General features: G+C 50.3%; 1 protein-coding gene across 3 annotated transcripts; it reads left to right on the forward strand.

Annotated features, from left to right (window-relative positions):
* Positions 1-11: 11 nt before the first annotated feature.
* ABCF2 (ATP binding cassette subfamily F member 2) lies at positions 12-10,742 on the forward strand. 3 transcript variants are annotated; one of them, XM_054632251.2, is made up of 15 exons: positions 12-147; positions 387-554; positions 2,690-2,902; positions 3,826-4,008; positions 4,310-4,481; positions 4,607-4,702; positions 6,058-6,160; positions 6,244-6,339; positions 6,440-6,559; positions 7,104-7,193; positions 7,423-7,533; positions 7,792-7,854; positions 8,326-8,454; positions 9,359-9,562; positions 10,183-10,742. In XM_054632251.2, exons 2-15 carry the CDS (start codon positions 401-403, stop codon positions 10,318-10,320), a joined length of 1,872 nt encoding a protein of 623 aa, XP_054488226.1. In that variant the 5' UTR covers positions 12-147; positions 387-400; the 3' UTR covers positions 10,321-10,742. The 3 variants fall into 3 exon arrangements, with proteins under 3 accessions (XP_054488226.1, XP_077032683.1, XP_077032643.1); XM_077176528.1 differs by lacking the exon at positions 12-147 and adding an exon at positions 179-199; XM_077176568.1 differs by lacking the exon at positions 7,792-7,854.
* The last annotated feature ends 2,055 nt before the right edge of the window (positions 10,743-12,797 follow it).

A 12,797-nucleotide genomic window follows, 5' to 3' on the forward strand; every position in this document is an offset into this window, starting at 1 on the left:
CGGCGTGCGGACGGCGCTCCCCAGGGCCGCGCGCCGCCCGGCGCCGGTGACGGTCCGCGCTGCGATTGGCCGGTGCGCCGAGGGGGCGGGGCGCTCGCACGCGGTCGCGGCGGGGCTGTTGCGACAGAAGGAAAGCGCGAGCGGCCGGTGCGGGCGGGCCCGGGGAGCCGAGAGAGGGGAGCGGCGGGGCCGGGCCAGGGTGGGTGGGCGGGCGGCGCGGCGCGGCGCGGGCAGCCCGGCGCGGGCAGCCCGGCAGGCGGGCGGGCGGGAACCCTCGGCAGGAGCCGGCGGCGCTGTGTGCTCTGGGCCGGGGAGCAGAGGCGGGGCGACCCGGGCCGGGCCGAATCGGCGCGGCCTAACGGTGCCTGTCGCCCCCTCTGGCGTAGCTCCCACCCGTGCCATGCCCTCCGACCTGGCCAAGAAGAAGGCGGCCAAGAAGAAAGAGGCGGCCAAGGCCCGGCAGCGGCCGCGCCGGGTCCCGGACGAGAACGGTGATGCCGGGCCGGAGCCGCAGGAAGTCCGGCCCCCGGAGGCCAACGGGACGGTGCTGCCAGGTGAGAAGCCGGCCGGTCCTGTGTCTGCCCCGCGTGTCCCAGGGCGGGGGCCTTGCCCGCGCCGTTTCGGCGGACCGTGTACGCTCGGCTGTGTCCCGGGTGGGCGAACCGCGACATTGATGTTCTGATGAAATGCCTCGGCCTGGGTTGCGTGGAACCGGCGGCTGCAGTAGCTGCCGTCGGGACCTCTCTGCCCTGAGGCAGCAGGACAGCCGCGGGCCCGGGGGCTCCGCATGGGCCGTGTGTGTGAAGGATGCCCTCGCTTGAGGCACGGCAGTGTGAAGATGGAGGGGGCTGATGGTGTTTTCCCCCTCTCAGACACTGTCCCTACCTTCTGCTGCTTGATGCCCAGACCTGTGTGGGGTTTCTTGGGTTTTCGTTTCTTTTGGAGTTTTCTTTCCTGCTGCGGAAGCCACTGTAGCGTCTAAATCAATTCTCTTACTGCTATTTGCTGTGATTCTCTGCTCACCTGTTTCTCTGAGAGGTACCTGGTCTGCAAAAACTAAGAGCCTACCTCTAAAAGAGGCTTTGTGCCTGTTAAAGAGAGAGGCTTTGCCGCAGGGAGCTGTTGGTCCCAAAGGAAATAGGGCTGGGAACGCTTACAGAGAGTTCATTTTTGGGCCTTCCTTTAGCTCAGCCGGCAGCCCGCAGTGTTCTGTGGGGCTCAGCCCGCGGTGCGCCGTGCCAAGCGGCGGCCGGTGCGCGGCACGGAGCCCGGGGCGGCGGGGCCGGTGAGGGCCGCGGGTCCCAGCGCGGGCTGGGCTCCGTGAGGCCCCGGCGCGCGGGGGCCGCCCGGCCCGAGCCGGCCAATCGCCGCCTCCGCCGGGTCATTTGCATAGCACGTTCCTATTGGTGCAGCGCGGGCGGGGCGGGACCCGCTGGGCCCGGGAAGGCTCCGCTGCCCCGGCGGCTCCTCTGGGACCGGGCCCGAGCTCGGGGCCTTTGCACAGCGCTCCCGGGCACGGGGTGCGGTGCTGGGGTGTCTGTGCAGGGCCGGGACTGGGGCTCCATGGTCCTTGTGGGTCCCTTCCAGCCCAGGAGATCATGTGGTTCTATGTGGGTCAATACCGGCGTATTTCTTGCTGAGCTATTGATGCATCGGGGTAACACTCCTTTACCCATTTTCGCTCACCTTTTTCATTCTTTGTGGTCACTGCTCTGTGGCATTGCCCAAAGGAGTCCTGTATCAGTGCCAGTGATATTTTTTGCTCCTCGGCTAAGGCACATTTGCTATGGTGTTAATAGTGATTTTGCAGAGTGGCTGATTTCGCCAGGAGTGCTGGATGCTGACAACCAGGGTGTCATTGTGCACTGGTACAATCAGAAATCACGTCTGCCTGCTCGCATCCCCAGAGCCATTCGCTGCTTCCAAGGGCAGCATCTCTCACTGAGTGAAGGTGGCCTGTGACAGAAGGTCAGCATGACAGGAAGGATGGCAGTGAGCCTCTGGCACAGGTGGCCCAGAGAAGCTGTGGCTGCCCCATTCGTAGAAGTGTCCAAGGCCATGTTGGATGGGGCTTGGAGCAATCTGGTATAGTGGAAGGTGTCCCTATCCATGGCAGCAGGTTTGGAATTAAATGCTCTGGAAGATGTAACCCAAACCAATTTGGGATTTTGTGATTCTATGATTTTCTTGTACTGTAGGAGGAAAGGAAGAGGGAACATGCAGATGAGCATTGTAGCTTCTCAGAAAATTAGTAGGGACTGCTTCACTGCTGCTGCTGCTTCTCTGTTCTCAGCTTTCCCTTTGTTTATTTTCTAGTCAATTCATTTTTGTCCAAGCCTTTTCTTACACTTGCAGGCAATACGTTGTATGCTCTATTCCTAGTCTAGTCTTTCCTGCAAGTGGGGGTTAGTCCCATCACATTCAGAAAACGGCTCACTGTTGTGGCTTCTCACTTAGTTCTGATGGTCTGGTTTTGTTTAGATGACATTTAGATATTTGGCTGGTTGAAGTTCTACTAGACCATATATATCCTTGTGCTAAGCTGAAAAGCTGAGTGTCATTGCATCCTGGTCTCCTCAACTCTTCTGTAGAAATGGGAGTTGTTTTTGTGGTCCTGGGCCTTTTGGTGCAGGGGCTTAAGGCTTCCCTTGTGTTTGTAAATCAGTAACACTTCTGGTCTTCTCTATAGAGGTGGATGCTCTTACGAAGGAGCTGGAGGATTTTGAGTTAAAGAAAGCTGCTGCCCGAGCCGTGACAGGAGTGCTGGCGTCCCACCCCAACAGCACTGATGTGCATATCATCAACCTCTCGCTGACCTTTCATGGCCAGGAGCTGCTGAGTGACACCAAACTGGAGCTGAACTCTGGGAGACGCTATGGCCTGATTGGACTCAATGGCATTGGTAAGCTGAGAGCAAGAGGGCAAGCACGGTGGCCCCCTGGAACTCAGTGAAGGTCTCTGCTGAGAGGCTGGGCAGGTGCAGGTGGGAAGTGCTGGAAAACAGAAGGAGGGTGGTTAGGCAGATATGGCTGGGACCCAGCAGGTTCTGTTCTCCCATATCTCCACCTGGGAGGGGAATTACTGATTGCTGAGAGATGTCTGAGATTGCATTCTGGGTTTGGACTGTGCTTTTGATCTGCTTTCTGTGGAGAGTTGGGAGAGTTGTCTGGGAGCTGTTAATCTGCCTGATTCCTGTTTGCCTGATTAGCCTAGTAGAGCCAGTAAACCCAATGCTGTTGGTGTTGGTCAAAGAACTTGTACTGTACGGAGAAGTAGAAAACGTGTGGTTTGGCCTGACTAGGAAAACAACTGTACAGTCCATGGAGAAAGTGATGCTACACTGAGAGATGCAGAATATGGCTGTGATTAGAGAGGTGCTAGTAAGAGTGACCATCTGGTTTAAGTTTCAGGAAAACCCTGGTTGTCTAGGGATGAGTGCATTACTTTTCTCTGTGTTAGAAGTCTTTGGAATCTGGGATCGTGATACCAGCTGTCAGACCTGGTTAGACAGCAGAAACTACAACAGAGATAAAGTTTCCCAAATCTAGGTGAGGGCTGAAGTGCAGTGGTTTCCAAAAAGCTTCTTCATGTCTCAGTCCTGTCTTTGGGGTGGTGAGCCTTAGCCAGGAGGGCAGCCTGTCCTACTGAGACAGTGGGCTCTACTGTGCCTCCAGTTCTTCTGGCCTCTTGGGAAAAAAATTCCCAAGGATTTTCTGAGGTTGGAAAGGGAAGGAATCACCGTGGGATCTGAGTGTATCTCATCTGTTTCACTGTGACGTTGTAGCTCACTGACTGCAGCAATTAATTGTGATTATCTGCACACAGGGAAATCCATGCTTTTGTCAGCTATTGGGAAGCGAGAAGTGCCCATCCCAGAGCACATTGACATCTATCACCTGACCCGAGAGATGCCTCCCAGTGACAAGACCCCTCTGCAGTGTGTGATGGAGGTGGATACAGAGAGGGCCATGCTGGAGCGAGAAGCAGAGCGTTTAGCTCACGAAGATGGTAAAGCTTCTCAGAGTCCCAAGGGGCATTTTCCTCCCTTTCCTTCCCTACCAAAGAAATTGGGGTTCCTTGGGGAAGTTTTCATATGTTGTGGTACCTGTTTCCTCCAGCTGCCCTGTACTAATGGGCACAGATGACACTTCTTTGGATGAATTATTCCATGCGGCATCTTAAGAAGTGTTTCAGGCTTGGCTGTGGAGGGGGCTCAATAGGAGTAAAGCAGAGGGGCTGTGAGGTGTCCCAGGTGTGCAGCTGAGAGCCCTCTGTGGGCAGAGGTGCTGACCGTCAGGCTCTCTTCCAGCGGAATGTGAGAAACTCTTGGAGTTGTATGAACGCCTGGAGGAGCTGGATGCTGATAAGGCAGAAGCACGAGCCTCACGTATCCTTCACGGCTTGGGGTTCACGCCAGCCATGCAGAGGAAGAAGCTGAAGGACTTCAGTGGTGGCTGGCGAATGAGGGTGGCACTTGCCAGGTGAGTGAGAGTGCATGGCTGCCTGTGACTGCAGAGTCCCAGACAGCTGTAAGGACTCAGAGCAGGTTGAGAGGCTTTGGGTTCCCTACACTTACCCTATGCTGTCATCTCCCCTGTCCTTGCAGAGCACTCTTCATTCGGCCTTTCATGCTGCTGCTCGATGAGCCCACAAACCACCTTGACCTGGATGCCTGTGTGTGGTTGGAGGAAGAGCTGAAAACGTAAGCATGGAGGAGTTGGCTGCTTCTGTGGGTCGTGCTTTTCTGATTGTCAGCATGTGAGCACGAACATCTTGTCGGCACCTAAGCAAGTTCTGCAGGAGTAACTGTACAGTTCTTGTGGGTGCAAAACTGTGTTGCAGTACCAGTGACACCTGCTTGCTGCTGTGTGAGATTCTTTGACACAAGGATAAAGAATTCAGTTCAACTCCCTGTCTCCCTGCACTGAAGAAATGAGAAATGCTAATTTGTACTCCCAGGTTAAAGGTGCTTCCTTGAAAGTCAGGAGCAGGCCTTGGCAGCCTGTGTACCAGCATTAAGTACTGTACTAGTGCATAATGAGCTTTCCAGACCTGGCTGTCAGCTCATCTTCCTCCCCACATTTCTCTGTTTTTACAGAACTGTAGTATCTGAGCATGTTGGTTTCATCTTTTGCTAGAGTGTGAGGTGCCTAGTTTTCATGACAAAGGTAAAATGTTAAGGTGTAAGGCAAAAAGCTTAGGAACACTTAGGAAGCTCAGGTTATGGGGTGTGCATTAAAAGAACTATCTTGTGAGAAGGGCTTTGCCTTTGCAGAGGTTTTCCCATCAGCTCTGTCAGTTGAACCTTTTATGCCCTTGCTTTAGAAGTGAGGTGCTTTAGAAAAAACCTTTGAAGCTCTTTTGGTGAGGCTTTAACCCTTCATTGTATGGATTTGGAGCAGAGCCAGCTGCAGTGTGCATATGGATGGGTGTCACCCTGGTTTTTTAAGATTTTCTAAGCCTTCTGATGTTGACATTCTTATAGCGAACTTTCTCACACACTTTCTGTAAATAACTCATTGTTTTGCATTCCTTTATGGAGGAAGAGAAAGTTGATAAACTGTTGGTTTGTCCAGTGTCATTGGAGAGGTGACACTGTCACCCTCCAATCCACTGTCACTCTTAAAAAACTATAAATGTTAGAGTCAGAAAATAAACTTCCCTTTTTCTTCACCTTAAGAACAGTGGTGTGAGCTCGTGGTTTTTTTGTGTCCTATAGTGACAGATGGGAGTCTGTACTGAGGAGACAGTAAGCAGCCAAGGTTGAAACTTCTTAGAAACATGATGCTAATGGAGGTGGCTGCATCAGTGACACAAGTCACTTGCCTCAAAGGCAATCAGCTCTGGACTTCTTGTGGTAACAGGCAAAGACTATGTAATGGTGCAGGGTGTTTTACTACAGTGAAAACTGTTGGCAGGATTTACACACTGCAATTGGTTGTAGCTGCTTTACTGCTATTTACCAGAGCATGCATATAAAGCCTTTGTCACCATCAGGGCCAACAAATGGGATTTCTTTTCCTAATTTAGTCTGTAATAACTTATGTGGTGCCACAGGTTCAAGCGGATTCTTGTGCTGATATCCCACTCCCAGGACTTCCTGAATGGCGTCTGCACCAACATCATCCACATGCACAACCGCAAGCTTAAGTACTACACGGTGAGTGAACAGAGCCCATGTAACCAGAGCAGGCACAGGGGCTGTTCTCTGGACACATCTGATGTGCCATGCTCTCTTTCCAGGGAAATTATGATCAGTATGTAAAGACCCGCTTAGAACTAGAAGAAAATCAAATGAAGCGATTCCACTGGGAGCAAGATCAGATCGCTCATATGAAGGTACCTGCCTAGCTGCACGAGCACCCTCCTACCCCTTTAGTGGGCATTCCTGCCCCTCATCAGCCTTGTCACTGTGCCTTTTGGCTGGCTCTTTTTGCAGAATTACATTGCACGGTTTGGCCACGGTAGTGCGAAGCTGGCCAGGCAAGCTCAGAGCAAGGAGAAGACCCTTCAAAAAATGATGGCTTCTGGCTTGACAGAGAGAGTTGTGAATGATAAGGTAGGATCAGACATGGAATTGCATCTAGAGATCTGTATTTGAAACATGGACTACAGGAGTAGAAGGGTCTTCAGCAGACAGCAGGAAGGGCTGACAGAGCTGGTAGCAAGAACAAGATACCCCTCCTGGATGCCAAGTATCCCTGTACTCAACATGGAGTAATGCTGAACAATGAGAAGGAGGAATTTTCTAGGGGAGGGGAGTGTAGTTGTCTTATTAATAAGGCTGTTTTGCAGAAATCAGAAAGGAATGTGTAGGGCTCGTAGGAGATAAGAGAGGATGCTCAGTGCACCCTTTACTTGTGTCAAGAATGCAGACCCACATTTGTTTCAAAGGAAAAGAAATAGGGATTTATTGGCCAGCAGATGAGCTTGCAAGCAGCTCATCAGAATAAATCTGAGTGAGTTGCAATAAGGGCTTATAACAAGTCACAATCTGGGGCCTTGGTCTACAGCTGATGTTGGTAGTGAGGCATGGTTATACTGGAATGAGTGGGCTGTCCCGTGATCTGGGTGTTTCACAGGTGGATATTCTGTGTTAACAGACTTTGTCATTCTACTTTCCACCCTGTGGGAAAATTCCCCCTCCCGTCATCATGGTGCAGAATGTCAGCTTCAGATACACCAAGGATGGGGTGAGTATGGGACTATGCATACAGAGATCACTTGTATTCCTGCTTGTTTGGGAGTGGGAGACTTTTGGCTGAGCTTCCTGAGGGGACTGCAGTATGTGACTAGTGGAGCAAAGCTCTTGGCAGCGCTAATGCTGGGCCTGCTGGGGACAGAGCATTACAGGTGCAGTGGGGAGGTTCTGGAGAGTACTGAGAAGGTGTAATAATGTTCTGTGGGTTTTGTGGTTCGCAGCCGTGGATCTATAATAACCTGGAGTTTGGGATTGACCTGGATACTCGTGTAGCTCTTGTTGGACCCAATGGAGCTGGAAAGTCAACACTGCTGAAACTGCTCACAGGAGAGGTTTGCTCTGTGCATTGTCTACCCTGCTCTGGGCCTTTACTTTTGGAATAGTCTGCAACAAAGTGCACTTGTTTTCCAGAACACCCTGGTCAGGCCTTAGAAGTCCTGTGGTCTTGCTGAAACATAGGGCTTTTTCTCTCATATTGCCTGTTCAGACTGTCTCCCCTGTGCCAGACTGGAGATGGCTGGATTCTGTATTTCTGGCATACTACAAGAGGAGAGCTTTCCTGCTGAAATGGTTTTATCTTCCCCTTCTAGCTGCTGCCCACAGATGGGATGATTCGCAAGCACTCACATGTGAAGATTGGTAGATACCACCAGGTACTCCCTACAGCAGCCCCAGGGGGCAGGGAATCCTGAGGAAAAAGCTGTCAGGAATGAGGAACCTTGCCCCTCTAGTTCTGCTCCTAAGGCCTCTCCCAGTGCTGCCTTTCTGTGTCTGGAGATGGGGGAAGGAGCTGTTCCATGGAATGGGCTCCAGCTCGTGTTCTTACCCTGCAAAGAGGCTGGCTGTGGTCCTTCCTGTTCAGCCTCCCACCTGCTACGGCTGAGCTGGTGCCTTGTGTTTGGTGGTGAACAAGCCTCCTGTTCTGGAGCAGCACTCCTGTTCCTCAAATGGAAATTATTGAATTATTCCCTAGTAGCTGGGCACAGAGGCTGTTCTGCAGGTGGGATTATTGGCTCATGCATCCTGCTGCTCACCTGGTACTAGAAGGGTGCAAGGGGGGTGGTGCTTAGGGCCATGGAGTGGTTGGCCTGCCCAGCCTGAAGCTGACTTTTCTTCTCTGTCAGCACTTGCAAGAGCAGTTGGACTTAGACCTCTCACCATTGGAGTACATGCTGAAATGCTACCCAGAGATCAAGGAGAAGGAGGAGATGAGGAAAATCATTGGCAGATATGGTTTGACAGGGAAGCAGCAGGTGAGTATTGGCTGTTGAGGTTTTCTTTTTTGTTCATTAGGGGATTAGAGGTTCTGTGTTTTCTGTTACTTTACTGATACCTGACAGTGTGATACAGTATGCAGCATGCCACACCACACCATCAAAATGCTTTTTCCATCTCTGCCTTTGAAATTGGAGAAAAAAATAACTCACGGCTCATGGGAACTCTCTTTGGATCACAGCAGTGTGTGGGTTGGAAGGGGTGACTCCCTCACACTCCGGGTGAAAAGAAAGCTAGTTCTGGTATATTGCTAGACCTGAGCATGTTTTAATTATAATTTGAACTATTTTGCTTCTCTCTTATTTCTGAGATGAATACCAGGCAGAAGTGCTAGAAGATTCTCAGCTGTTTGTAGGGTCCACTTGGCTCAGGCAAGAGAGTGGGCTCATCTATGGTGCTCCAAGGCCCAGCGTGGCACGTCCTGTGTGTGACAGTTGTCCACACTGCTGCAGCTCAGCATTGATTTTTATGTTGGTTTTGCCCATTTATCTCTGCAGAAGTTGAGGGTAGTTTGATTGTTGTGTCAATGAATACCAGTCATACCAATGAACTGTCCTTACACACCTTTGGCACAAGCTGGGTCTTGCTGTGTACAGTCCTTCAGAAACCCCTGGAATTCCCTTTTTCCCAGGGTGGGAGAAGGTTGGTGTGGGTGTAAGGCTACCTGAGGTTGATGCAGGTGTGAGGCTACCTGAGGTTGGTGTGGGTGTAAGGCTGACTGAGGTTGGTGTGGGTATAGGGCTACCTGAGGTTGATGCAGGTGTAAGGCTAACTCCTGTGTCATGGAGCTGCTGGGAGCCCAAGGTGAGACCCAGGTGGTTTGGGGCAGGGTGGCAAGCTGTCAGGTGCCTGCAGAGCTGCAAGCATGTGTGTGTTGGGCAGGTGAGCCCCATCAGGAACCTCTCTGATGGGCAGAAGTGCCGTGTGTGCTTTGCCTGGCTGGCCTGGCAGAACCCTCACATGCTCTTCCTGGACGAGCCCACCAACCACCTGGACATAGAAACCATAGATGCACTGGCAGATGCTATCAATGAGTTCGAGGGAGGAATGATGCTTGTCAGCCATGACTTCAGACTCATCCAACAGGTAAGGACAGGTGTGAGTTTTGTCAGAGCACCTTTCTAACATTTTAGTCATGAAAACAAGGTGTTTTCAACTGACTGGCTCTTACTCATCCCAAAAAGATGGGTAAGTGAAAAAGAAATCGTAACTCCCTTTCTGCAATGTTAAACAATTGCTGAGCTAGCCCAGGAAAACATTAGGTACTTAAAATAAAACAAAAACCACCACAAATGTGAAGTGCTGATCTATCCGCTATAGCTTTGGCTGCAAGTTCAGATATGATTTTATTTTTCACTGTGATAGATCCAAGTAGTTCAGGTCAAGAACTACTTTTGTTTCAATTACCAATTTAGCAAGAAAGGCTTTTCATCTTAGTCCATGAACAAAACCAGAAATACAGAGGGGCCTGGGACTTTCAGTTCTAAAATCTTGTACAAATTATGCAGAAAACACGTACCTACAGGGAAATGTTTCCCTGTAGATACTTTTCTTTGGTAGTCTAAATGTGAAAGTTATCAAACTTTTCTTGCAAGACTTCAGAGAGTAGTTTTTAGTTAACTTTATAATTTTGGCAAGATTATAGAAATTTGTACTGCAAACCTCTTTGCTGTTCCTCCTCCTCCTCGTGGTGTGCTGGCTCTCAGGTCGCACAGGAGATCTGGGTCTGTGAGAAGCAGACAATCACCAAGTGGCAAGGGGACATCCTTGCCTACAAGGAGCATCTCAAGTCGAAGCTGGTGGATGAGGACCCGCAGCTCACCAAACGGACCCACAACGTGTGAGCTGAGGAGCCCCAGGCCTGGCCACGGCGGGGCAGAGCTGCTGCTCCCTCTGGCTGTGTTCTAGGATTGCTGCAATACTGCTTCCCCTCGATTTGCCTTGCACCTCCGTGTCTGGACAGAGCTGTTCTCCTCTGATCTGGCTACATTTGGGCAACTGTTTCCTTATCTAGACAACGTCCCATCTGAGCCAGGCCTTGGAATCTGTTGGCTTGGGGTCACAACAGTTGCCATCGGGGTGTCCAAGCTGCAGTGATACACAAGTGGAGACCCCAGCCCAGCTTCTCCTGCCTTTTCCTTCCCAATTTCTGCTTCAGTTTAGATACTTCAAACTCCTCTGGCCTTGGTTTGTTTTTAACTATTATTTAACAGTGTAATTAACAGATCTGCCTGAGAATCCATCAGTCAATAAAGAGAGAAAAAGAGTCTTGCCTTGTTTTGTGAGCCATGGTAGTTGGGTTGTGCTGGGTTAAGTCAGCAAGTCTTGAGCTTTGAGTGAGATCAGCCCTTTCTGCTAAATGCTCAGCTCCTCAGTAGAACCAAAGCTGTGGTCAGAACCTGAGAGGTGTGGAGTGGTGAGTGCTGAGCTTTGGAGGCACTGAGCAGGGCCCTCACCTGGGCACCTGAGCTCAGCCACACTGAACACTGCATTTCCAGCGAGTCCCTGGACAGGCCACGGGTGCCTCTGTCATGGACAGTGACAGACACAACCTGAAAGTGTTCTGAAGATCATTGTTAGAGGCAGAACACAGACCTGTGGAACACCAGCCTGTGTTCTTACAAACACACTGGCTCAGGTGCGGCGTTTTGCTTCACCTTGAATTGTCCAATAATAAGACTGAATAATGTAGGAATTTTGGACTCTGAACTAGTTCCTTGTTCCTTGCAGGTTTAACTAAAGGCTAATCAACTTAAGCTGATTTAGTTGTAGAAGTTTAATTGTTATTTTTGTTCTCAGTAACAGATTTTTGGAAAAGTTGGTGTTCAAACCTCACCCTGAGCCACAGAAGCTTGAATAAAATACATTTTTAATTTAGTACTAGAATAAAAGGTACTAAAAAGAAAGGTAGGTAGCAAATTGAACCTAATAGGTTTTTTGATCGTAAGTCATCATTTTAATAACTTCTGACCCATGAGAGTGACAGCCCACAGGCTTGTGTAGCCCAGCAGCCCATCTGGCAGCACGAGTGCCTGGGTGAATGGAAGGACAGGACAAACGAAGGAGTTGTGCTCCCATGCAGAGCATTCTTTGGTGCCAACTAACTGACTTTGACTTATAAGAAGTCTTTCCTTATTTGTCTTTCCCAAAGGGCCCATCCAAGTTGTGACTGCTGCTGTGGAAGCACTGAGTGTCATCCACAGGACGAATGTGAGCTGCTTCCAGTAGATCAAAAAGGACCCTTCAGGTTTTTACCGGTTCTAGCAATGACCTGAGAGGAGAAAAATAATGTGTTTTCTGGGAAAATAATGCCAGTTAGTTTAAGTGCTTCCAAGTTAGTTTTGCAGAAAGGTCTAGATGGTAGTAAATGTCACCTGGATTAATGTCTCACAGTGGAGGACTTGGAAGTTACCAGATAGAGTGAGGGTGTGAAAACTCACAGGGAAGTGATTACTCAAAAGACTGATGGGCCACAAAGTTTAACAATAATAGATTAATACAGGTCTGTTTGTGCTCCTCTTTGAAGTGCTGGTGAGTTGGAAATGGTTGTGAAGTAGCTCTGAGAATGGTGAGGTCAGAGTCCTTACTGAAGCTAGAGCTATTTGTCCTGTACTTCTTTTCCTTACTGAAGATTTGGCAACAATTCATTTCACTACATTTCAGATCTGCAGTAATAAATGGAGGATGCAATCTTACACTGAGTTCTTTGAGAATGGTAAATCCTGAGAATGGCTGGGGGATGCTGGGATGACAGCCAGCATGATGGGCAGTGGTTGGATCACTGTTGTAGCTCATGGAGCCAGGAAGAGCACTGTCACCTATCTGCTGCTGCAAAGAGAGAGGAACTTCCCAGATGCAGACATGTCTCTGATGTATAAACAAGGGCCACAGATACACGTTTGAAGCAAAAGCAGCTGTAGCTGCACCAGGGGTCACAGTAGGGCAGGACTTGTGAAATGGAATCCATAAATGTGCTTTAACAGCCTTGGTTTAACCTCAGTCTGTTCTGTGGTGGCAGTGTGCTGGGCTGTGCTGGAGCAGCTCTGGCAGACAGATGTCCTGGAGTGCTGATCTCAGAGACAGCAGCAAGCTGAGGCAGTGCCACTTCAAGCTGTTTCAGCTGAGAATTTTCTGGTTTTGCAGAAAAGCAAAACTATTGATAAGTTACAGGAGTTGCTCCTCAGGAGCTGGGATGGTCGTTTCTGTAAAAGAAGTGACCCAGCGCCTGCACAGTCACACTTGCCTGTTGCCCACAAGCAAGGGTGGCTCTAACACAGCCAGAGGGGGCAGGGGCAGGCTCGTGGGATTCCCTTTGCGTGCT

This window comes from Agelaius phoeniceus, chromosome 1 (assembly GCF_051311805.1).
Source record: "Agelaius phoeniceus isolate bAgePho1 chromosome 1, bAgePho1.hap1, whole genome shotgun sequence".
Taxonomy (NCBI): domain Eukaryota; kingdom Metazoa; phylum Chordata; class Aves; order Passeriformes; family Icteridae; genus Agelaius; species Agelaius phoeniceus.

Coding starts and splice junctions, on each gene's coding strand:
- ABCF2 (XM_054632251.2), top strand. CDS start 401: ATGCCCTCCGACCTGGCCAAGAAGAAGGCGGCCAAGAAGAAAGAGGCG. Junction 7,194..7,422: donor TCAGATACACCAAGGATGGG/GTGAGTATGGGA, acceptor TGTGGTTCGCAG/CCGTGGATCTATAATAACCT. Junction 7,534..7,791: donor TGAAACTGCTCACAGGAGAG/GTTTGCTCTGTG, acceptor TTCCCCTTCTAG/CTGCTGCCCACAGATGGGAT.